This window comes from Camelus bactrianus, chromosome 25 (assembly GCF_048773025.1).
Source record: "Camelus bactrianus isolate YW-2024 breed Bactrian camel chromosome 25, ASM4877302v1, whole genome shotgun sequence".
Taxonomy (NCBI): Eukaryota; Metazoa; Chordata; class Mammalia; order Artiodactyla; family Camelidae; genus Camelus; species Camelus bactrianus.
In genome coordinates this window covers 22,984,612-23,008,493 of record NC_133563.1, presented here as the reverse complement: position 1 = coordinate 23,008,493, position 23,882 = coordinate 22,984,612, and the positions used below count along the sequence as shown (strand labels likewise).

The 23,882-nt window shown below is 40.7% G+C and overlaps 1 protein-coding gene across 3 annotated transcripts; it reads left to right on the top strand.

The window, feature by feature from the left end:
- The first annotated feature begins 6,164 nt into the window (after window positions 1-6,164).
- DSCC1 (DNA replication and sister chromatid cohesion 1) lies at window positions 6,165-23,523 on the top strand. 3 transcript variants are annotated; one of them, XM_074352978.1, is made up of 10 exons: window positions 6,165-6,289; window positions 6,595-6,861; window positions 9,148-9,316; window positions 11,455-11,589; window positions 13,874-13,964; window positions 15,791-15,929; window positions 16,441-16,493; window positions 16,714-16,868; window positions 19,291-19,439; window positions 22,258-23,523. In XM_074352978.1, exons 1-10 carry the CDS (start codon window positions 6,216-6,218, stop codon window positions 22,364-22,366), a joined length of 1,341 nt encoding a protein of 446 aa, XP_074209079.1. In that variant the 5' UTR covers window positions 6,165-6,215; the 3' UTR covers window positions 22,367-23,523. The 3 variants fall into 3 exon arrangements, with proteins under 3 accessions (XP_074209079.1, XP_074209080.1, XP_010970986.2); XM_074352979.1 differs by lacking the exon at window positions 6,165-6,289 and adding an exon at window positions 6,342-6,466; XM_010972684.3 differs by lacking the exon at window positions 6,165-6,289 and having other exon boundaries at window positions 6,359-6,861.
- The last annotated feature ends 359 nt before the right edge of the window (window positions 23,524-23,882 follow it).

Here is a 23,882-nt window from a genome sequence, read left to right as displayed (position 1 = left end):
TCTAATTACTTCTGTTGGCACAGAAGTAGATTTCCCAGTGGGAGTGGGTTAAAAGAGTCTGAGACCAATTTCCAACATGTAGAGGGGGCTGTTACCACCCGCCCCCGACACCATCAAGCAATGCTCAGGACATTAGCTGGGCATCCTACAATTTAAACTCAATTCTGACACAATCCACCTGGAAATCCCACAGGTGAAGGGCTCAGTCCCAAGAGACTGCTCACCCACTCCCCACTGACCTTGCCCCACTTCAGATGGAAATCTTAAGTCCCAGTTGTTACTGAAGATTCTAACCAATCGGCTGTACATCAGAGAGTCCCAAGACCCCCTCCTCAAATGTAATAATTTGCTAGAGCAGCTCACAGAACTCAGAGCAACACTTACTTACATTTACCAGGCTATTAAAGGATATAATAAAGGACACAGATGAACAGCCAGATGGGGAGATATACAGGGTGAGCTTCTGTCCCCATGGAGCTGGGGTGTGTCACTCTTCCAGTATGGATGTACTCTTGGTGTGGATGTGCTCACAGACCTGGAAGCTCTCTGAACCCCATCTTTTATGGGTTTCAATGGAGGCTTCATAGATTAATGTCAGCTGGAGGACAACCTCACAACAAAGGAGTTGTGAGTTTGTTTTATTCAGGGTCTTCCTGAGAATGACAGCCTGTGAGACAGCCACTCAGGAGCTCTGAGGAAGCTGTTCCAAAGAGGTGAGAGAGAAGCCAGTGGACATGTGATTTTTTTTTCTTTTTTCTTTTTTTTTGGCTAGGGAGTATGTGCGGTCAAGTGTACATCTTGGAAAAAGAGTACTTGCTGGTCACAAAGCAGGCATCTCAAGCTAGTGGTCTTAGCGCTTTCCTCTGCATGGGAAGATGGAGGAATCTGGGGTCACTGAAATTCTTCCTGAGATACACATTTAATTATCTAAGGGGCCTGCTTGTCCAAAGCATAGAGAATCTGTGATTCTTAATTTCCACTGTCTGAAGCACAGAGGGCACTGTTGGTCAGTGACGGCATCAGGTTAATCTTCAGAAATGGCGCATAAGCCACGATCTCTGTTCTTTGTTTATGTTACACAGGCAGGATCAGTTAAGTCATAGGCAACAGATTGAACTCAATCTCCAACCCCTCTGCCCTCCCTAGAGGCCAGGGGTGGGGCTGAAAGTGCCAAACCTCTAATCATGGGGTTGGATCCACTAGCGACCAGCATTCATCCTTAGGTGACCTAGGGGCTTTCCAAAAGTCCCCTCATTAATATAACAAATACACCTTGATTTCTTTTATCACTTAGGAAATTCTAAGGGTTTTAGGAGCTCGGCCCCAAACACGGATGAAGACCAAAACATATTTCTTAATAAAAATCACAGTATCACAGGTGCATATCCTCTCTCTCTACCCAGATTATAAATGAGCGTGGCCCCGTTGTCATCCTCTTCCTTCTGCCCTCGTAGGACCCAGCCTAGTTCTAGGCACAGAAAATGTACTTGCATGGTTGCTCAGTGGCTCAGGACATGAAAATATTACGTTGTTCTCAAGTCAAAAATACCATCTAAAAAGAAGTGATCTCTCTCTTTTTCAATCACAACAGAAGACCTAGGAAATCTTTGAGTTTCTGTATAAGCATGTGGGCACACTGGAGGGTTTTTCTGGATAATAGGGCTGGAAGAGTTCTCTTCCACCAGAGGCTCTGACAGCAAAAAGAAGATCAGAACACTAGACTGTCAACCAAGGAAGTCTTAATATTTAAAACAAACAAAACAAAAGCAATATTACAACAAACTTTTACATATAAAATAAGCTACAAGGATATATTGTACAGCACGGGGAATATAGCCAATGTTTTATACTAACTATAAATGGAGTATAACCTTTAAAAATTGTGAATCACTGTATTGTACACCTGCAACATACAATATTGTACATCAACTTAAACTCAATTTAAAAACCATTACACGTGTAACAGCTGGAGATAATGTTTGCTTTAGTTATTTGATTTTAAGCAAACCCTTGTAAAGTACTTACTTTGTGCCAGGTAATATTCTAAGTGCTTTACAAATGTTAAATCATTTCATCCTACCCTTCCTATGAGACGAGATGGTGTGCTAATCTTTTAGCAACGGTTTGCTCTCCAATGCCCAGGTCTTCGCCCGGCTCTGCTCCATCTCACGAGGGATCTGAACTGTAGGTTGCATTTCCCAGGCTTCTGGGTCCCGTGGTTTCCAGGTAGATTCAGCCAATGGGAGGCATCGGTGGGAGACTGGAGTGCAGACGTAAAGGAGAAGTCAGGGTATTTCTCTCTGTCTCTCTGCTTCTGAGGCTTTAGGTCCACTAGACAGGTCCATGATAGTTCCTGAGATGACCACGGTCCCCTAGGACCCAGAACCTGTTTCTTCCCCTCGTCTCTCTGGCCTGGCGATGCTAGCGGTTTCGGGCTTTTGCTACCCTCTCAATTGCATCAGTATCTCTTTTGGGGGGGGGTGCTTTTCAGGTCTTCCATCACCCGTAAAACCATCTGGTATAATAAATTCTCCCCTCCTTTAAATGTCTAGACTGTGTTCCTTTTTTTCTCTTTGGATCCTGATTATTATCATCTCTGTTTTACATAAAAGGAAACTAAAGCAAAACAAAATTAAATACATTTCCTCAAGGTCACGCAGCCAGTAAGAGTTAGAAATGAAGATTGAAACAGGCAGCAAATCCATGGCCATCGCTATTACTGTACATGAGAAATGCTCTCCACTCCACCCAGGCGGAGACACTGTATAAATCAGTAGTTCTTAAGCATTTTAGTTTTAGGACACATTTTGACTGCAAAATATTATTGAGGACACCAACGTACTTTTGTTTATGTGGGATAAATAGAAATCTTTAAATCAGATAGAGAAAAACAACATACCACATTTAGAGAAACAACTGTTCAAGAAAAGTGGACTTTTCATCAGAAACTATGGAGGCCAGACACAGTGGAATAAGCTGTTAAAGGGCTGAAAGAAAAAGCTGTAAAAACAGAGTCCTGTATTCCATGAACATGACCTTCAGGAATGTAAGTGAAATGAAAACATTTTGAGATAAAATAACACCAGTAGAATTTGTTGCCAGGAAATCTGCACTATAAGAAATGCAAAAGGAGATACTTTATGCTGAATGGAAATGAGACCAGAAGGAAATTCATAATTTAGGAGAGAATAAAGAGCATAATAAATGGCACATACATGGGAAAATACTAAGGTGATTCTTTTCTCTTAATTCAAAAAATACACATGATGGTTCAAAGCAAAATTATAACACTTTGCTTTTATAGTTCTAACATCTGTTGGGTTTATAATCAGTAACATGCTGGAGCCAGTGTGCACTGGCTTGTGAGAACCAATTGTTAAGTAATAAGAAGGTTCTGCATTTTCATTGTGGTGGTGATTTTACCAGTGTGTAAATTTATCAGATCCTTAAATTATACACTTTAAAGGGATGCAATTAATTTTACTTAAATTATATCTCAATAAGGTTGATTTAAAAACAAAAGAGCCCCAAGGCAGCAGTGTCTCCTATAAACTTAGACTAGCAGGGGCACCTGGGTGAAGGGGGGTCAGGTAAGGGTGGAGATTGTATGAGATCTTATGGGTCTTATCAGCCTTGATACGGATTTGGAGGCTGTGTACACAGAAAAATTAACATTCCCTAGGACAGGGGTGGCGGTGGGGTAGCTCAGTGGTAGAGTACATGCTTCACGTGCACGGGGTCCTGGGTTCAATCCTCAGTACGTCCACTTAAAAAAAAAGATCCCTAGGACATAGAGCAATGCTCATCATCTGGTTCCACATGGGTTAAGTCATAACCCACTGTAGTTAACTAATGACAATGCACCCTGAAAGGAGTCCAGGATGAAATATAAGAGGAGGCATTCTATGCTTTGGATGAGCAGGCCCCTAGGTAGGTAGATACATCTCTCAGGAAGAATTTCAATGACCCCAGATTCTTGCATCTTCCCATACATAGAAACGCACTAAATTCATTAACTTGAGATATCTGTTCTTTGTGATTAGCAGTAAACTATTACCAAGATGTATGCTTGACTGCACGTGTTTCCTGGCCAAAAATCATATACAAACTGGCTTCTCCCCTACCTCCTCAGAGCTAACTGAGTGGCTATCTCCCAAGTGCTAGTCCTTATTAAGATCCTGAATAAAACTGAAATTCACACTCTCACATTGCGTATTTTTCTTTGAGTCGACAGGGTTTATTCTGAAGGTGATCAGAATCCCATTGGCAGATTTTGAAGAGAGGAATGCCATGCTCTGACTTATATTATTGCAAAGACCGCAGAAGATACTGTGTATTGGTTACACAGTTCAGTGCCTGACTCTGTAAATAAAAATATTCCTTCTCTTTTTTAAGGCAGTGGAGGAAAGGGGAAAGCAGGCTACTCTGTGAAACATGAAACAACACCACCATCTAGTGGGAAAAATCCTAACTGCAAAGCCTAAAAAGTTTTAATAAAGGATGTGAAGTTAAAATCTAAACTACAGCATTTCCCATAGAATGAAATAAATGTTGCTGTGAATTAGAACATCCTTATCTGAAGTGATTTTTAAGTAAATATAAGGTAATGTGGCTTCCAAGACACACACTACTGTGTTCTTTTATTCTTTCAGAGTGGGAGGTAATTAGGTTTATTTTCTTTAATCGAGGTACTGGGGATTGAACCCAGGACCTTGTGCATGCTAAGCATGCACCCTACCACTGAGCTAGGGTGTTCTGTTTCTTCTACCATGTGCACTTCTTTCCTCCAGAGAGGTATTTCTTTGAAGACTTCCACCTCAAATATTTGGTGAGGTTTCACCTTTAGTCCAGTTTTTAGTTGTATGTCACACCCTCTCTGGGTGATCTTGCTACCAAACCAAACTTGAGTCTGCTTGTGAACAGCAAAGCCAATCTGCTGACACCAGGTTGGGGTGAAGAACAGTATAGCTTTTACTGCAAGGTGCCCAGCATGGGGCTGAGCAAGGAGCATAGGGATCGTGTGCTCAGAAGTCCTGAACTCCCTGATGGCTTTCAGGGAACAGCTTTTAAAGACAGTGTGAAGCGAGTCTTAGGGTGTGTGATCAGCTCATGCACAGTTCTTCTGACTGGATGGCAGTGAGGTCCCTGGAGGTATTTCAGAAGTCAACATCAACTTTCTTGTTCCAACCGGTCTGAGGTCTCCGTACCTGTGGTCAGCAGTTAATTTCTTCCACCTGGTGGGGGTTTTAATCTCTGCAAAACAACTCAAGGATATGGCCTCAGGATATTATCTGTAGCCCTTGAAGAGAAACTAAAGGTCTTTGACATTGTTTCATGGCTTAAGTATTATTATTGTGTCTTGCTTGACTGTTTTCCTTTGTTTCTGTGATGTCTCACTTTTCTGATTAAGTTTGCTCTTTGGAACTCAGGGAAGGCCTAGGAGGTTAAAGCTTTTCTGTAAACAAGAGGTGGGGAGGGGGTCTGTCCCCAGGAAGGTCCCACAGGCTCAGGTTCAACCTCATTCACTGGTACTCTCGTAATCGCCATATATATGCATTTAAAAGCTTTATCTTTTAGCTCCTGGCCAGACCTTTATTCAAACTCCAACTTCTAGGTCCAGCTTCAAGGCATGTCCTCATATGTATATTCTCAAAGCAACTCAGTCTCCACATACCAAAACCAGAACTCATCTCACCCCAAATCTATTCCGATCCTTCCTACAATGTGTTGTAAATGACCGGAAATGCAGTTACTGTTGCAGGAATCTAGAATTTATCCTTCATTCTCTCCCCTCCCTTACTCCCCCTGTATAATCAAATAGCCACTGTTGTCCGTTTAATCTCAAAAATTATTTCTGAAACCCAGGGCCCCTCATCATTATTTTGAGCTCTCAGCCCCTCACCTACCACCCAGCACAGAGTAGGTACTCAGTGAATGGACAGACCTAGTCCAAGCCATAGACTCCCAGATACGATGGATGGTCCCCAGACCCCAAGAAGTGAGATGCTCTGTCCAGTTCTACCAGGGCTTCGCTCCAGGTCCAAGGTGTTTACGCAAACCCGGCCGGATGTTTTCAGAGCCATAACAGACTAGGCTGAAATCAGTATTACGACCTCCTGGCCCTGCACTCTGGGTCAGGGGTTTGCTTCTTCATTTTCAAAACGGATTTTAAAAGGGCCCACTTCACAGGGTTGTGGTGAAGGACTTAGGAAATTATGCTTGCAAAGTGCTTATCACAGGGCCCACCACTGGCAGAAGATGAGACTATTTTGATGGCAAGGAAATGCGGGTATTGGCGCGAAACTGGGCGGGGAGGAGGGCAGCGGAAGGGGTGGGAGAGGGTTCTACGTGGCGCCCCGCGGGGTCGCAGCTCGGCTCCTGCGAGCTTCCGCTGAGAGAGCCTCGTGGAAGCCGGGTTTTATTCCAGCAGCCGCTGCTCCGCCTGGGGCGCCCAGGCCTGGGCAGGGTACGAGCCAAGGGGAAGCTTGCGGACCTTCCCGGGAACGCCACCGCGGCGCGCTCCGCCCCGGAAACACGCCCCCGGCCGTCTGCGCGCGCTTTTGAAACAGTCCGGTTCTTGTGTACGTTTCGCAGGGTCCAGACAACTCGGGGGGCTTGGTTCTTCTGCACTAAACCTGCGGCCCCCGGCGCGGCGGGAACCCCGCCCCGACCCCGACCAGCGATGAGGAGGACCCGCGAGGAGGTGGACGCGACGCTCCAGATCGCCAAGCTGAACGCGGCCGAGCTGCTGCCCACCGTGCACTGCCTGGGCTTCGGCCCCGGGGCCAGCGCGGCCGCCGGCGACTTCTGCCTGCTGGAGCTGGAGCCCGCGCTGTGCGAGCAGCTGGAGGCGGGACACAGGTGAGCCTAGGCCGGGGTCTGCCTCCCCCAGCCTCCTGCCAGCCACCTTCTGATTTTGCTGCGGGGAAACAGGATGGGGAAATTGGGACAGAGAAGTGCATTGATTTGACTGGGGGCCTCACAGTCCAGCACGCTCGCTACTTTTCCCGAAGAGTCCCCACCCCTGCTAGTCTGTTGGGTTAGCTGGACCGAGGAGATAAATAGGACTTGGTGCAGCTGACCTTGGAGGCCTGTCGGCGGAAACAAGTCAGGAAATAGAACCTCAGTGAAGTTTTGAAGATGTTAACAGTGAGGCTAGGGACTGCGCTGGACACTGCCATTCTACCTTAAAGTCCAACAGTAATATCTGGTATTTACAGAGTTCCTTTGCCTTCTACTTATATTTATTTCACTCAGACAATAGGTAGGACTGTTTAAATAAGTTTAAAGCCGTATTTACGGAAGTAATTATGGAAGGCCCTTAAAAAACCCCACTTGCTTGGGGGTCACTCAGTGGGGATCTGAAGCTGTTTCTTTCTGTTTCCAGGTCAGCTACCCATTTGCTGCAAAACCATGGGTTAAAAAACATAGTCGGCGGAGTGGGGATATACCTTAGTGGTAGAGTGTGTGCTTAGCATGCAGGAGGTCATGGGTTCAACCCCCAGTACCTCCATTAAAAAAAAAAAACCCTAGATTAACTAATAATAAGTAAACAGACCTAATTACCTCCCTCCCAAACAAAAAGAAACAGTCATAGGAGAAGTCCATTCTCTCTCAACCTTGTGCAGTCCCTGGAAGTGAGATACTGAGGGCTCTGGTTTAGCTCTCTTCTCCACTGTCGTTCCTCCAACACCTGTATTTTATTAGTTTGTTCTCTTGTAATCTTTGAATCTTTCAGGCTTTCAGTTTTCCTACTTTATTCACCTAACAGTATTATAGTTTAGCATCTTTAAGGGAACTAAAGGAGAACCTCACTCATGGGTTTTTGTCCCAGATGAGTTGGCAGAAATTTGAGAAAAGACTTCGGGTGTGAGGACTTTTTTTGTCCGCTTTTATAGTTAATCTAGCTGGCAAAAACCAGAAGGGCCTGAAAAGCGTGTGTTTTAAAATTTTTCTTGCTGGGGGAAGGGACAGTTGTTTTAAACAAAATATTAGAGCAGTGTAGAAATAAATGTTGAAGAGTAGGTACTTAGGACTACTAAATTTTTAGGACCAAGAAGCTAAGAAAAGAAAAACCCTTTTATTCTTTTCACTTAAATGAAGGCTTAGTTTTTTGTTTTTGTTTTTTCTTTTGGGTAGGGGGAGGTAATTAGGTTTATTTACTTATTTTCAAAGGAGGTACAGGGGATTGAACCCAGGACCTCGCGCATGCTAAGCATGAGCTCTACCACTTGAGCTATACCCTCCCTCTAATGAAGGCTTAGTTTTAAAAAATATTTACAGTCTTCTATTTCAGGTTTTTAATTATTAAGAGAAGTGCACTGTGTATAGAGGATAAAATACTTTATAGACAAGGAAAAATAGAATCAACTCCTTTTTTGTCATCTCCGTCATCTTTATCATTAGTTTTTCTTCTTCCACTTTTATCTTCCCCTTTACCTTCTTGCTTTTCTCTACCTGTGACCCTTTGTTAGAGACATTTAGCCTCGTTTGTAAATATATCATTTTCATATTTTTATTCATTATTGCAGCTGTCTTTTCTCAAAGTCTCAGTTTCTTTACAGCATAAGTGATGGTTAAACCAGGATGTGCTCTTTTGATTGTTAGGTAATACTCAGGACAAGACAAGAAGGACCACTCCTGGATGGTACCAGGACCAACAACACGGTCATCATCTGGGAGCTTGTTAGTAATGCAGAATCCTAGGTCCTATCCTAGACCTACTGAATCCCGTTTGCTTTTTAACAAGATTCCTTAAGGTGCCTGCATAAGTTTGAAAAGTATTGCTTTAGCATATTAGAAAACTGACATCTTGACTGAAGCTTCTGGATGCTTTGTTTTGTACGCTTCCCAGCAGTTTGCACAAAGATACCATGTGGTGACATTCGGCCTCTTTAGATGTTTTTTGCCCGTGTTGAATGATTTTTCCTTAATGAGGCCACCTGGTGCCCCTCTGGCTCTTAGTTGGCTCAGTCCTTGCCCTGTGAAGACCATCACTGTGCAAGGACTGTGAAAGCAGGGACCAGACAGAGCCTCAAGACTCAGTTTTAAATCCTACAAGCCTAGAGGATTTTGGAGCCGTTTATAATGAAGACATCCATTGGTGTCTCAATAAACCAGGTATTTTGTTTCCCCATTTTCCTGCAGTCTTGTGATTCGTGGTGATAAAGATGAGCAGGCTGTGCTGTGCAGTAGAGACAAAACCTATGACTTGAAAATTGCAGACACTTCCAATATGTTGCTTTTTATTCCTGGTTGTAAAACTCCAGACCAGCTGCAGATGGAAGAAACGCACTGTAACATTATTCACACTGAGGTACTGTCTTCTGTTTCCTGATTTATATGAGAATGAAAACACATGTGCTCATCTTGCCTTTCATTAAAGACTCCAGGTGTTAAATGTATAATCACAGAGAGTCTGAAAAGGTCTCCAGTGAAATCTGAAATTTCTCAGCGTTACTGTTTGTTTGTGTGGAGTCTTGTAAAAAGTTGTATTTATTTTCCCAATTTGATTTTTAAGTCCCAGATAAGTTGACCAATTTCTGAAAATTTCCTATTAGGTGACTCATTCTAAAACTTTTACCTATTTTCAATCAGTTTTGCTGTGGGTAGGTTTTGAAAGGAGACTCCCTCAAACCATAACTAGTGCATTAGATCAGGTAGAGAAATGAAGACATTGAGTTTTTGAGGGAAGTGTATTTCTCACTTTTGAAGTTGGTTTAGTTTATTACCACCTATAGCCATGGATAACAAATTCTTAATTATTATGGAGACTATTGATGGCAGATACCAAACAAACGTCTCCATCCTGGCTAGATTGTTACACCTATACAAAAGCACAGCCCTTAATTCTATCAGGACAACTTTAGGCCAAGTATTTCCTAAAAACAAAATTGGGATAGAAATGAGTGAAACTATTGGGACATTTCAGTGATTCATATGATGTTGCTAGAACAGAAGAACTTAAAGTAAATATTGTATTTTGGTTTTTGTAGTGTTACATCTTTCATCATGATTAACTGGAAATATTGGTGGTTAGTCCTTTTGTAAAAGATGTTATTTTTTCACATACCTGTTTTGTGAGGTTATAAAAACATCAGTGAGTACCTTTGAGCTCTCGTAGGAATTCTGTGGACTGGTGCTGAGTAAAACTTAAAGACCTACTAACCGAAGTGTTAATCTGTGGTTGCCTAAAAAGGTTAGGTCAGGAATGCACACGAGCAAAGCAGGCTGGCATTGCTAAGTGGCAGTGGGTACCCAGTCTCAGGAGTAACAGGGAACGGTGGGATCTGTGGCAAATTGGAGTGCCCAAGCCCCAAGTAGGTGAGTGGTCATTTCTTGGCCTTGGGGGAAAGCAGGCTCAGCACTGCCAGATCTTCTGGTATCTTTTTTTCCAAATAAAGCTTAAAATTTAGATTTTGGGGGCAAAACCTCTTTATTTTTCAATGTTGGGAACTAATTTAAACTCTATACTGAGCCTCCCTTCTTCCCAGCACAAAAGCACACACCAGCATCTGTGCACTGGATAGACATGCCAGCAGGCTGCCGTTTGTGAACGGTGGGTGAAATCAGTCTTTCTGTTTTGGTCCTTAAGCTTTTTGCTTTGAAGCCCTCAGATTCAGCAATATCTGGCTCCATCTGGTCCTTGTTTTGTCAATCAAAGCTTAGACTAGTTTGAGAGTAGAAGCATCCCCTGACCTTTCATTTTAGAGTTGGAGGGCACCCCAGAGATAATTCATTTCAGCCTTTTTTCATGTGAAACAGTTACTGGGCACCTACTAAGTGCTAGATATCAAGCAAGTCCTAGAGATACAGAGAGGGAGAACGGGTATTTATCCCCCACTGGATTTCCTTGAGTGATAGGCCTCTAACTCTTTCACGAGTCCGATAAGGAATTAGCTGCCATTCTAAATAGCAAGCAGTTCTTGCACTGAATAGAAGTCTGTCTTCCTTAACTTCCGCTTAGTTTTGACATCAAGAGCAACACCCAACAAGTGTACCCCCTCTTTCCTTTAACATCCCTTCATTATTTGAAGACTGTGATAATGTCTCATCTCTATTTTGTTTTTTAGCCTAAAAGATTTTTTTTTTTTCCTAAAGATACTCCGTTTCTGTTGTTTCTGTGGTTTGCCTGTTTCTACTAGGATTGTCACCATCCTGGTGATTTTTTTACTCTAGTTTCCAGAGTATGTTTGAGATATGGAGTTCAGTTATCCATTCTCACTATATTGGCAGTGTCTTCTTAATTGGGGTTTGAAAAAAGTGTTTCTAAAAGACAACCATCCATCTGCTTGAGACAGCTGGATGAGTGCCTTCTTAACAGAAAGCAGAATACCTTGGCTCTCTTTTCTTGCTTCTTGTTGAGGTGAGGGTGGGTGGGTTGCTTGAAATTTTATACTGCAATTTTCTTTTAGAATGGCCACTAAAAGGTTATGATATTTTTGTAATTTCTAGATCTTTGGTTTTTCTAATAATTACTGGGAAGTGAGAAGATGTAGACCTAAATTAAAGAAGCTCAAGAAACTTTTGATGGAAAACACCTATGAAGGACCTGATAGTCAAAAAGAAAAGGATTCCAGTCACCCAAAAGTAAGACTATTATTTTTGTTTTTTTCAGTTGGAATTTAAAAAATAAAACTCAAATTAGAGGCACTTAATGGTGATGGTCTTTTCAAAGTTTATATTGTGAAAATGTCAAACATACCTAAAAGCAGAAGGACCCCCACGTATTCACCACTCTATTGACCATTTATCAATCTTTTGTCAATCTCATCTCTTCCATACCCCTGCTGTCCTCTACCTTTTTCCCCCCCTTCTTCTGGAGTATTTTAAAGCAAATCCTAGATATGGTGACATTTGTATAGCTGAAAGCTTCTCATGTTCCTAACTATGAAATAATAGTTTCTTAGAAGTTAATTTTTATTTAATTAAAAATTATAATTAAGGGTTCTTGAGAAAAGGCATTAGGAAAATGGAAAATCAGAATGGACTAGTTCCTGGAAGTATGGAAAAATATTTATAGACCAAGTTAAAAAAATTTAAGTTTTAAATGTAATTCAAAATTCTAGAACTCTACTGGTATTCTGAAGGCCATATTTGTCTTAGAAGTTTGACTGATTGAACTCTTTTTCTTTGTAACAGCTTTATTGAGATATAATTCAGATACCAAGCAGTTCACTCATTTTAGAGTGTATAACTCAATGGTTTTTAGTATGTTCACAGAGTTGTGCAATCGTCACCACGATGAAGCTCAGAATATTTTCATCACCCCCAATAGAAGCCCTGTGCCCTTTAGCTCCTGCCTTCTGATCCTACTTCTCCCTTCTTCCCTCTCCCACCTCAGCCTTAGGCAGCCACTAATCTACTTTCTATTCATTTTTGCCTCTTCTGGATGTTTTATATGAATAGTCGTATTATATAGGAAGGGCCTCTTCTGACTGGCTTCTTTGACTTCGCATGTTTGCAAGGTTTATATTCATGTTGTACCATGTGTCAGTAATTTATTCATTTTTATTGCTGAATATACCCCATTTTATGGATATACCATATTTTATTCATCCTTCATCAGCTGATAGACATGTGGGGAGCATCTGCTTTTTGATTATTTTGATTATTATGAATAAAATTGCTGTGAACATTCATGTACAAGTTTCTAGTGGACCTATGTTTTTATTTCTCTTGGTATATACCTAAGAATGGAATTGATGGGTCATGTGGTAACTCTGTATAACCTTTTGAAGAAGTGCCAGACTGTTTTCCAAGGTGGCTGTTACATTTCCTCTATGTGAGGGTCCCAATTTCTCCATATCCTAAACAACTATTATTATTATGTTTTTTATATCCATCCTAATGGGTTTGAAAGGTTCTCATTATGGTTTTGATGTGCATTTTCCTAATGACTAATGACATTGAGCATCTTTTCATGTGCTTGTTGACTATTTATCTTTGGGTAATGTCTATACAGAAACTCCTTTGCCCAATTTTTAATTGGGTTATTTGTCTTTTTATTACTAAATTGTAGGAGAGTTCTTTATATGATCTAAAATACCAGTTCCTTGTCAGATATGTGATATGCAAATATTTTCTCCTATTTTGTGGGGTTTTTCTCTTTCTTGATTTTTTAAAAAAATTGTATAAATTCACAAGTACAATTTACCATTTTAACCATTTTTATCTATATAGTTCTGACACTGCATACACTTAATTGTTCTGCAATCATCACCACCATCCATCTACAGAAAATTTTCATCTTCCCACACTGAAGCTCTGTACCCATTAAACACTAACTCCCCAGTGTTCCCTGCCTCTCACCCCCTGGCAACCACTATTTTACTTTTTGTCTCTGAATTTGCCTATGCCAAATCTCCCATATTAGTGGAATCAAACAATATTTGTCCTCTTGTGTTGATGTTTTGAAGTATGAAAGTTTTCATTTTGATGAAGTCCACATTGCTTTTCTTTTGTTGCTTCTGTTTTTGTTTATTTACTTTTAGAATAGTTAGTGCCTTCTTTTTGTTTGTTTATTTGGGAGGACATAATTAGGTTTACTTACTTACTTACTTTTAGAGGAGGTACTGGGGATTGAACCCAGGACCTCCGGCATGCTAAGCATGCACTCTACCTTGTTGCTTCTTTTTTTGGTAAAATACCTAAAACCATTGCTAAATCCAACATCACAAAGATTTTACCTGTGTTTTCTTCTAAGATATCCACTGATTTTGTGTAGTAATCATTATGCCTTAACAAAAGAAATTAAGCTAGTGTACCTATAAGTATTGCCTTAATCTGTTCTATGTATTTATTCCCCCAGAATCAGTAAGTCTAAAAAAAATTCTTCAAATGCCCTAAAATGTGTTTTTTGTTTTTGTTTCAGTATACAACTGAAGATCTGCTTGATCGAATTCAGGCAAGTGAGGAAGAAATAATTGCCCAATTACAAGTTCTAAATGCCTGTGAAATTGGAGGTAGTGTTACTTACTATTATTAATAACAGTGGAATTGGGTATCAGAGAGAAATTTTTGGACATCTTCACCTGTTTACTGCTGTTGCATGCTATTTATTTAATCTTCTTTTGGGCTCAAAGATGATGACATTTTTACTTCTGGGTGTGGGGTACAGACTGTAGGTGATCACCTTGACATGAGAAGGTCAGTCTCCAACCAGCGACTTTATCCACTCCGTACAGGCCTTTTTGTTTGGACTAAATGGTACTAGAAGAACCATGCTAGACCTAGAAAGGTCTTAGGTATCAGGTAGTCGAATCCCGTCACTGTTTTTAATAGGTGAGGAAACGAAGGCCTAGGAAGGGAAACTGACTTGTCCAGGGTTCCATGTTGAGTCAGTGATAGGATAAGGCATAAAACCCAGGTACTTGAACTCCTGGCTCAGAAGTAATTGGATAACCGCATTGTATTGCCAGATTGCTTAGAAGATGGGATAACTCAACATATTTTTGAATATTTGTTAAATAGTTTACATAATAAACCTGAGTAAAAGATGTAGTGGTGTGTGTTGGTCTCAGAGGCTGATGGAGCCGCCCTGTAGTATATTCTTCAGGGTTTTGACTGGCTTCTGGTCTGGAGTGGGAGCTTTTTTCCCCAGCACCTGGGCCTGCAGTAATACTTGAGTAGATGTTTGTGTGGATTTTCAGCCCTCATAAGCTTGCTGGGAGAAGCAGCTTAATTCTGCACCTGTGTGTTAGGAAGGAGGAAACTGGCCTGGTTCAGTGGATGCACTCTTCAGTCTGCTCACAATCCTCTGAGCAAGATTAGCTTTTGTGAGACCTTCACTCTCAAATGTGGTGAATTCCAAGCAACTGCACACAACTTCAGAACGAACTGGAAGCACTTAGTTCTTTGTTGTGGTTCCCTGAGACACATTTGGTCCTCAGCATTGGAAATAAAGCTTTAAATTGTGGGTGCCAGCTGCTAATTACTGTGGTAATGTGTACCGTGAATGTTAACCTTAAAAAAACGATGGATTTAGTGTAGCCCTCTGCATTATCCACTTACTGTGTGGCAACAGATAATATTTTGGTGTGTATGTAGGGGGGTGGGGGTGCATAGACTTTTTTCCCCTAGCTTTCTTTCTCTGTTTTACATCACACATTCCATTTTTTAACATTGCCTTTATTTTTTCAGAATAAGAATAGCAACATTCCCCAGTGGAAATGCTGGATGTGTACTTGATTTGTATCTCCAGGGATGGTTGGTAGTGCCTTCGCTTATAAGATGGCATTTCATAACCTTTTACAGGAATAGGGAAGTGTATCTTGATGCTCAGCTTTTGTTTTGCCACTGGTCCACATCGTACCTCTGAGCCTGTTGTCTCTTGTATGAGCTAGACTGCTTTATGAGCATGAGAACATCTCTCCAAGATAGCTGATGTGAGGGTTGTAACCATGGCAGTGCCCACAATGGAGATGACTGTGGGATATCCAGCCTACGACCTTCACCTCACCTGTGTGATGTTCTAATGAAATGACTGTACCAGCTACAAGTTTTCACATTTCCATTTGGAACCACAAGGTTATTGTGAGATAACTGAATACAAAAGCACTTGGGAAAAAAAAGTGTTAGTCAAATGTACTCTTTAAAAACCACCTGATCTCCATTAAGACACCATTTGCAATGACTGGGAGAAAAGCATAAACAGAAGCATTGTTTATAAAGAAAGCTAAGAGTCAAGCTTAGTGTCTCTCTTATGCAAGGGCAACAGTATGCTATCAATCTATCAGCCAGTTAATTTGCTTCACGTGTTCTTTGGTAAATGTAATTTTGGAACTTGTAGGTTATTGGAGGATTCTTGAATTTGATTACGAGATGAAACTTCTGAATCACGTCACTCAGCTTGTGGATTCTGAATCCTGGCCTTTTAGTAAAGTGCCTTTGAGTATATGCCTTCAGGAGCTTGGACCACTGGAGCCAGAGTAAGTATTTTAATCACTGTCCCTCCAGATTTCCTGAAGGGGAAGAAAACTATTTTCCAGGGTGGAACTAAGCACAGGGCATAGACTTTACATTTCGATATAGAAATTTTAAAACTATAAAACTAGGAAGGTCTTGGCAATTTTGGTCACTGGACTGAATAAATGTGCGTCATTTTTTTCCTGCCATAAAAAATATAAAGAAATTATTATGTTTAAGCTATTTTATAATAATAAATGTATGCTCACATAATTCATATAAAAATGTTTACCATGGGTCTGGCATATAGTAGCTTTCCAGTATATTTTAGTTAGTTTCTAAGGTAAAGTTTTACTTGTCAACTAAAATCATTTAGTATTATACATATATAAAGCATATAAATACATATATTTAGTTGTGTATATATATTACATATATTCAAATTTATATCTTAGTTTCTAGTTAGCAGCGGTGTTTAAAATATGATGCATAAAAATGTGAAAACTTTCCAAATAACTGTTTTACATTTTTCAGGGAAATGATCGAACACTGTCTTAAATGTTATGGAAAGAAATACATAGAGGACGGTAAGATTGGGAAAGTATATTAATGGGTATTTTAACTCATGTGTGTTAAAACTGATACTGCCCTTTTCAAGTGTCTTCCTGTTAAAAATAAGAATTCCATGGGGGGATGGGCAACTAGTTGTGTATAATTCCTTCTGTGAAACTGCATTGGGGAAAAGGAAACACTGGTGTAATTAACTGTCAGAACACAATGTGAAACTGTCTGATACCTTTTCTTTAGGTGAAGTTTATTTTGAATTGAGTGCAGATAAAATTTGCAGAGCCACAGCACAAATGCTACTTCAGAATGCGGTGAAATTCAACCTTACCGAATTTCAAGAAGTGTGGCAACAGAGTGTTCCTGAAGGAATGATAACTAGGCTTGATCAGCTTAAGGTAAAGTAGTGATGGTGATTATCTCCGTAACTCATCGGATTACTAGGTGAATGAAACCTTTATGGGAACTGAATTTGGAGCCAACTTATTTTCCTAGCTGCCTATTCCAAGTGTACCCTATATTCAATTCATCACAAAATCCTTAAAACAAAACAAAACAAAACAAAAGAAACCCACTTGATTGAAGTATAATTTTTCATGTCACAATTCAACCTTTTGAAAAGACTCTGCAGTAAATTTAATGAGTTACCAGCCATCAAAATCTAGTTTTAGAACATTTCTATCACCTCACTGAGATCATTCAGGCCCATTTACAGTTCATCCTGGTTCACACCTGGTGCACCTCATTTTGTTCCATTTCTCTCCGTTTCCACCACCACCATCTTAGCCAAGACTATCATGTTCGTCTGGCTCTAAGTAGCAATGGCATCCTTCAGTGGGCCTTCCGTCCTTTTAACTTTGCCCACCTCCAGTTCATTCTCTATGGTACTACTAGAATTATCTTTAAAAAAATGCCAGAGTAGATGAGCATCTTGCTTAAGTCAGTTTAATGGTTTCCTACTGCATTCAAGATATAAAATCCAGAACTATATAAAATATATACAATCTTGGCCTACAAGGCCCTGCATAATCTCCCCTGTAGCTTTAGCTCTTGCTACTTTCTCTCCTGCTCCCTGTAGACCAGCCATCTTTTGGGTTTTCAAGATCATCAAGCTCTTTCCTGCCGTACGACCTTCACACAAGGCTTTGTGTTCTAGAATAAGCCTCTCCCCAGTTTCACCTGGACACCCCCTACTCATCTTTGAGTCACTTTATCAAGGAGGCCTTCCTTTACTCTAAGTGCTTCCTGCTTTACTCTTCCATTGCACCCTGGATTTTTCATAGCACTTATCACTTAGCTTTGGAAGAACATTTCGTTACGTGGTTCCCTGCTCACCACTTTGATAGGATTTTTTTTCACTGCTGCTTGCCAGTGTATAGCACCCTACTTTGCATGTAGTGTATGCTCGATAAGAATCTTACATAAGTGAAAGGACTGGCTCAATATTTACGGAGTTCCGTTTGTGTCCAGGCACCATGCTAGATGCTGAGGAGAAAACGTCATGAAAGGTGCCGTCCAGGTCCTCAGCCTGGGGACTGGCAATGGGGATGCACGTTACACGTATATATCTCTTCCTACAATGCAGAGCCATGGGAAAAACGTGCACAAGATGTTACAGGAACAAATAAAGGAGCTTACCCATCTGACTGGTCAATCAGGGATGGTTTTCTGAAGGAAGGGATGTTTTAGCTGCCGAGTTTGAAAGGATGACCTATTACTCTCTGGATGGAAGGGCAGAGACAAGAATCCAGGAGAGTATGTTCCAAGGCATGGAGGGATAAAAATTGGGACACATCATAGGGACTCATGGCTGGAGTGAAGGGTGCTGGTTAGTTGGTGAAGGACACTATGGGTTGTGCTCAGGAATTTCGGCTCCATCTAGAAAGCACTTTGGGGCCATTCAGTGGCATCCATTAGAAGAGCTACCTGATGAGTTTTGCATTTTGGAAAGAGCACTGTGACAGTAATGAGGATGGATAGATTTTGCAAGGTTGACTAGATTATGAAAAAGGAGAACTGCCCAGGCTTTCAAAACTTAAGTATTTGTAACTAAGAGAGTACGGGCCAAAGGAATGGGCGATGGGGAATGGAGGGAGAAGTGTTGAGGCCTTAAACTCTATAGGATTTAGTGACCACTTAGAGGTGGGGTTTGAATAATGGAATCTAGGATGGTGCCTGGGTTTCCTGGTTTCCTAGGATAGTGAGCAGGACTACTCCAGGTTTGGGTGACAAGCACAGTGAGTTCATATATAGATTTGGACATAGAGATCTGGTGCTTAGAAGAGGGATTTGAGTGGAAGATACAAATATTACAGTCAATAGCAACTAAGTAGTGGTTGAAGTCACAGGTGTAGAGGAAGTTACCCAGGACAGTGACAGCTGATCATATACAGGGATGGGACAGAGGCCCAGGGAACTACAACATCAAGTAAGGAGGAAAATAATGAGATAGTGATGCAGGCTTAAAGACTTAGAGGAAGGAGTGATCAACACTAACAAACTACATGGGGCCAGTGAGGTGAACCCAAGAAAAGGCCCCACTGATTTGGTAATGACAGGTCATTGGTAACCTTTAGAACTAGAGCCATCTCGGTGAACTGGTGGTAGTAAAAGCCAGATTATGGAAGGGACAGTAAGTCACTGCTTAGAGGAGCAATTCTTATGAAAGAAGCTATTGTAAGTTCTGGGTAGTTTGTGTAAGTTTCATGTGGCTGACATTTTAAATACTTTGGGCTAAGCTAAACCTAAGGTAAAAGAATGAGTCATTTTTAAACATTAGACTATTACTTTAATTGTCCGTTTTCTTCCCATTTCTTACAGGGTTTAGCCTTGGTGGACAGACACTCAAGACCGGAAATTATATTTTTGCTGAAAGTAGATGATTTACCTGAGGATAATCAGGAACGTTTTAATAGTCTGTTCTCTCTAAGGGAGAAGTGGACAGAAGGAGATATTGCTCCATATATTCAGTAAGTAATTTATTACAAATGGATTTTGAGGGTGGTTCATTTTCTAATGAGTGGCATGGGGTTTTAGATTATTAGAACTTTTTTTTGAGTATTCCCTGAAGACACTGCTTTCTTCCAGACTTTCTCAAGTGGTGGCTGTCTTCTCTGTCATTCTCCACAATTCCTGATCCTGGAAGTGGAGTTATGTGTCATCTCTCTTCCTTACTGGGCCTGGTAGGCCAAGATTGTATATACTTTATATAATTCTGGATTTTGTATCTTGAAGAATCACTGCTCTTCTCCCTGCAGAAATGCAACTCTTAGAGGGACAGTCAACTATATACCCCTTATGACTCTAAGACAAGCACTCCTTTCTGATGGCCACCTTCTTTCTTTCCCACTGCCTTACCTTAGCGTTTTGGTAGAAGCCAGACTGCAGAAGAACAAGTTAGCCCTAAAGTCACTGCTTTCAGGTCCGACCTCAAATCCACTAATGCTACCACTTCTTCACTGTGCGTCACACCCCTCAGGTCCTCTCCATCCTTTTTACCTGGCTTGGATTCCAGGGTCAGACTTTCTAACTCTTACTGTACACACTCTACTCCTTGAGCCCTATCTCTGTGTCTTGTCATTATCTCTTTGCAAAAATCTGCAAAGATTAAATCCAGCTTTCTGCTTACTCTGTACCTGCAGCGGGGCAGCTGAAATTTCCTGGAGAAAACTAACACAATGGGGCTTGCCAGTCTCACTCAAGACCTCCAATGGTAGTTAGCAGGGCCCTTGGCAAGGCACCATGGTCTCGTGAAACTTTTCTAGCCTTGGAACTCATGTTACATCTTCGTTTCTCTGTTTATACCAGCAACACCCCGTTTCCTCTTCACCCTCAGCTTATGACTTTGTTTCCTGGGAAAATGTAAGCAGACAAGAAAAGATGAGAGCTACTTTCTTTCCCACAGCCCAGACTGCCAGCTTCCTTGTGCTGCACACACTTCTTTTGCAGTCCCTCCCGTGTAAGGCATGAGCTGACCCTATGCCTAAGGCCAATCCTCCTTCTGCAGTAGACCCATCCCCTCTGGCCTTGTTAGCATCCTCTGGTTATCCCTTCCCCATTGTGTTATCAGTATCTCCCTAACAACTGGATTACTCCCAGCAAGACTCGACATTCTGTAGTGTTGCTCATCTTAAAAAACAACAGTAACAATCTATGGAACCCCATGTCCTTTGCTCTCCTCACAAGAAAGCTCCTTGTAAAACTTTGTGTACTTACTCTCTGCTTCTTTGTGTCTCATCTTTTCTTAACCCAATGGCGTCCATCTTCCTGCCTTCAGTGGTCAATTGTCTGTCCTTGTTTACTTGGCCCCTTAGCACGATTTGACACAGTGGACCACTTCCTTCTTGAAACACTGGCTTTCTCACTTCTCCCCCAAGGCAGCTCCTTTGCCATCTCTTGCTGATGTCTTCCTGTTCCTCCCTTTACTTACTTACTTACTTGTTTATTTCTATTTGGGGGCGGGGATTAGGTTTGTTTGCTTGTTTGTTTGTTTCTAATGGAGGTATTGGGGATTAAACCCAGGACCTCGTGCACTCTGCTGCTGACCTATACCCTGCCCCTTCCCAATCTGTAAATGTCAGAGTGCTCCAGCATCCTGTCCTTGGCCATCTTCTCTTCATTTTATATTTTTTCCCTTGGTGCTCTTATGTAGGCCTGGATTTCATTTTAGTGACTTCCTAATTTATCTTCCTACTTGACTTTTTTCCTGAGCTCCAGCTTCTTATATCTAGCTCCCTAGTTAACATTTCCACTTGGAGATCGAATAGGAATTGTTTCTGTTGTTGGAATTGTTGATTTCCCTTTGTCCAAACCCCATCTTCCTCATCTGAGTTAACAACACTGCCATTAATCTAGTTCCTCAAGCAAAAAGTCTAAAATCATCTTTGTCTTTTTTTTTTTTTTTTTTTTTTAATCTCTCTTGCCCCCTGGTTCAGAGTATGAGCAAATCCTGATCATCTCATACTTGCCTCTGAATTGGTCTCCCTACTTCTGGTTTTGCTCTCTACCCTTTTTAAACTTTTAAAAAATTGTAAACATTTAAAAGTGACACTATAATATGATGAACTATCTGTGTACTCACCACATAGCTTCCATAATCATTAACTCATTGCCTCTGTTGTTTACAACTTAGATTACATTATGCTTTTCCATGAATTAAAACCTTCCCAGTAGCTTCCTGTTATACTTAGTTAAATTCTAGCTCCCCTTGTGTTCTTCAAGGCCTCACGTGATCTTGCCCTTGCTGTCTTCTCCAGCTCATGTCCTCACATATCTTCCCTTCCCTCCTGATGTTCCAGTCAAAGTCTTCTCTCTGAGGTGCAGAAGAAGTTAAAGTTCAGATAGGGTAGGTAACCTAGACAAGCTCACACAGGTAGCCTAGTATCCAGGTTCTCTGAGTCTAGACCCCACTGTATTACGTTGCTTGCATTTCTGATTTGGAGGCTGTGTGTTACAATGGAGAAAACACAGACTTTGATGTCATGCAGAGCTGGCTGCAAAATTTGTCTCCACCCTTTACCACCTGAGCCTCAGTCTCCTCATGTCTAACATGGGGTTAAAAAAATACATCACTCATACTCTTATCAAGAAGGTTGAAGATAATACATACATGTAATGTACAATTATGACTTCGTAACCTCTCTCTACCCTGTCGCTCCCACAAACACACACCCTTATGTTTGTTGGAAAGATGGATTTAGGGGAGAGATATAAATAACTAGTATTGTGAACATTGTGTTATGTTCCCTAGAATATTTATGTTGTTCATTTTTGTTTTTATTCCCACAGAGATTTGTGTGGAGAGAAGCAAACCATTGGTGCATTACTCACTAAATATTCCCGATCTTCAGTGCAAAATGGTGTTAAAGTTTATAACTCAAGGAGACCAATTTCTTAAGAACAAAGTCTTTTCTTTGGGACTAAAGTGCTTTGTAAAGTTGCTAGTTGTAAGAAAAAGTTTTGGTTTTTTTTTAGTGTATTTGTGTTACAGACTTAAAAACCTAGACCTTTGAGGCATTTTTCTCCTCATCTTAAGCATTTTTAAACTACTGCTCTTCTTTTTTCTTAAATGTAATAGGATATTTTGTATCTTTCAGGTTATGTTTGTGTTATGTACACAGTGTAAACAAGGACAAAAAAATGTTATTTCCTATTTTAGTATTTCTCTGTAGTCTATATGATTTTATTTATAGAACAGTAGTTTTGTTTTTTTATATTTAAAATCACACTTTAATTAGGATTTGACATTCTAATCATTAATAAATTCAAAAATTTTCAGAGAACTGAATAGTAATAGTTTACTAGAAGAAAATTATTTATTCACTTAAATGTCATTTCTCAAGTAAGTGAGTTCCCCTTTAATTTTGACCTTCCACCAAAACAGGAAGTCACATGATGCTATCAGTTATCTAAATTAGTTGTTTGTACTGATGAAATTGGCTTGACAGTTGCTCCTGTTCACCTGGCTGATGTACACATGCACTTTGGGATGAAAGTTTATGTACTCTCTTTCTGCTTCTTTGTCTCCCATTTGTTCCTTAACCCAGTAACATCTCTTTAACCGAGTGGCATCTTATCCATCCCAGTAACTATTCTCCATCTTCCATGCAAAATGGTGTTAGTTTATAATTCAAGAAGACCCATGTCAATACTAATTCTATGTGAAGAATAATAACAGAGTAGTTTATAATCCTATAATAAAGGATACAGGTAACACTCACTAGAAAACTGCAAGTGATTTCTAGCTGGTTTTGGAATGCTTAATAAAGCTCCTTTGTATCTTTACTTTCCTTAATACATTTTCGTTTAGACCAAAGTTCAAATTAATTTTAACTTAGCTAATGAACTTGTCACTAGGATAGTTGGAAGGGATAAGCAAAGTTAAATCTGAGCCAAAGTTAAAAGAAAAACAAGTGAATGGATAATACATAGTTAATCAAGATTTAACTGTTACTGGAATTTACAACTGTTTTATTTTCATGCACATGAATTGTGAATACTATGGCTTCAAAATATTTGTCCAGTGTATCAATAAATTTTTCTGCATCAATATAATCCACTTATTTATTTATTTACTTTCATTAAATACTGAGGCAGCAGTGCCTAGTGAGGACTCTGGAATTTGAGTTAGACTGCTTGAGGTCTAATCACGTATTTTACACTTAAGAGGGGCCCAGTGAGTTAATGGTGTCTGTTCACACAACAAACCAGAGGCACACCTCTCCTGGTTTCCTATGTCCCGGGTTACCAGCCCCAGCCCCCGGCTCTTCACAAACTTTGTCCTCATACTTCTCAGTACTCTTGCGCTAGATCTTTACTCCTCTGAAGTTGTGTTTCTTCCTTTCCGTTTCCTCTTCTTACGTCACGCACAAAACATCCCCGTCTGTGTTCTTAAATTTTAACAGCTCTCACCT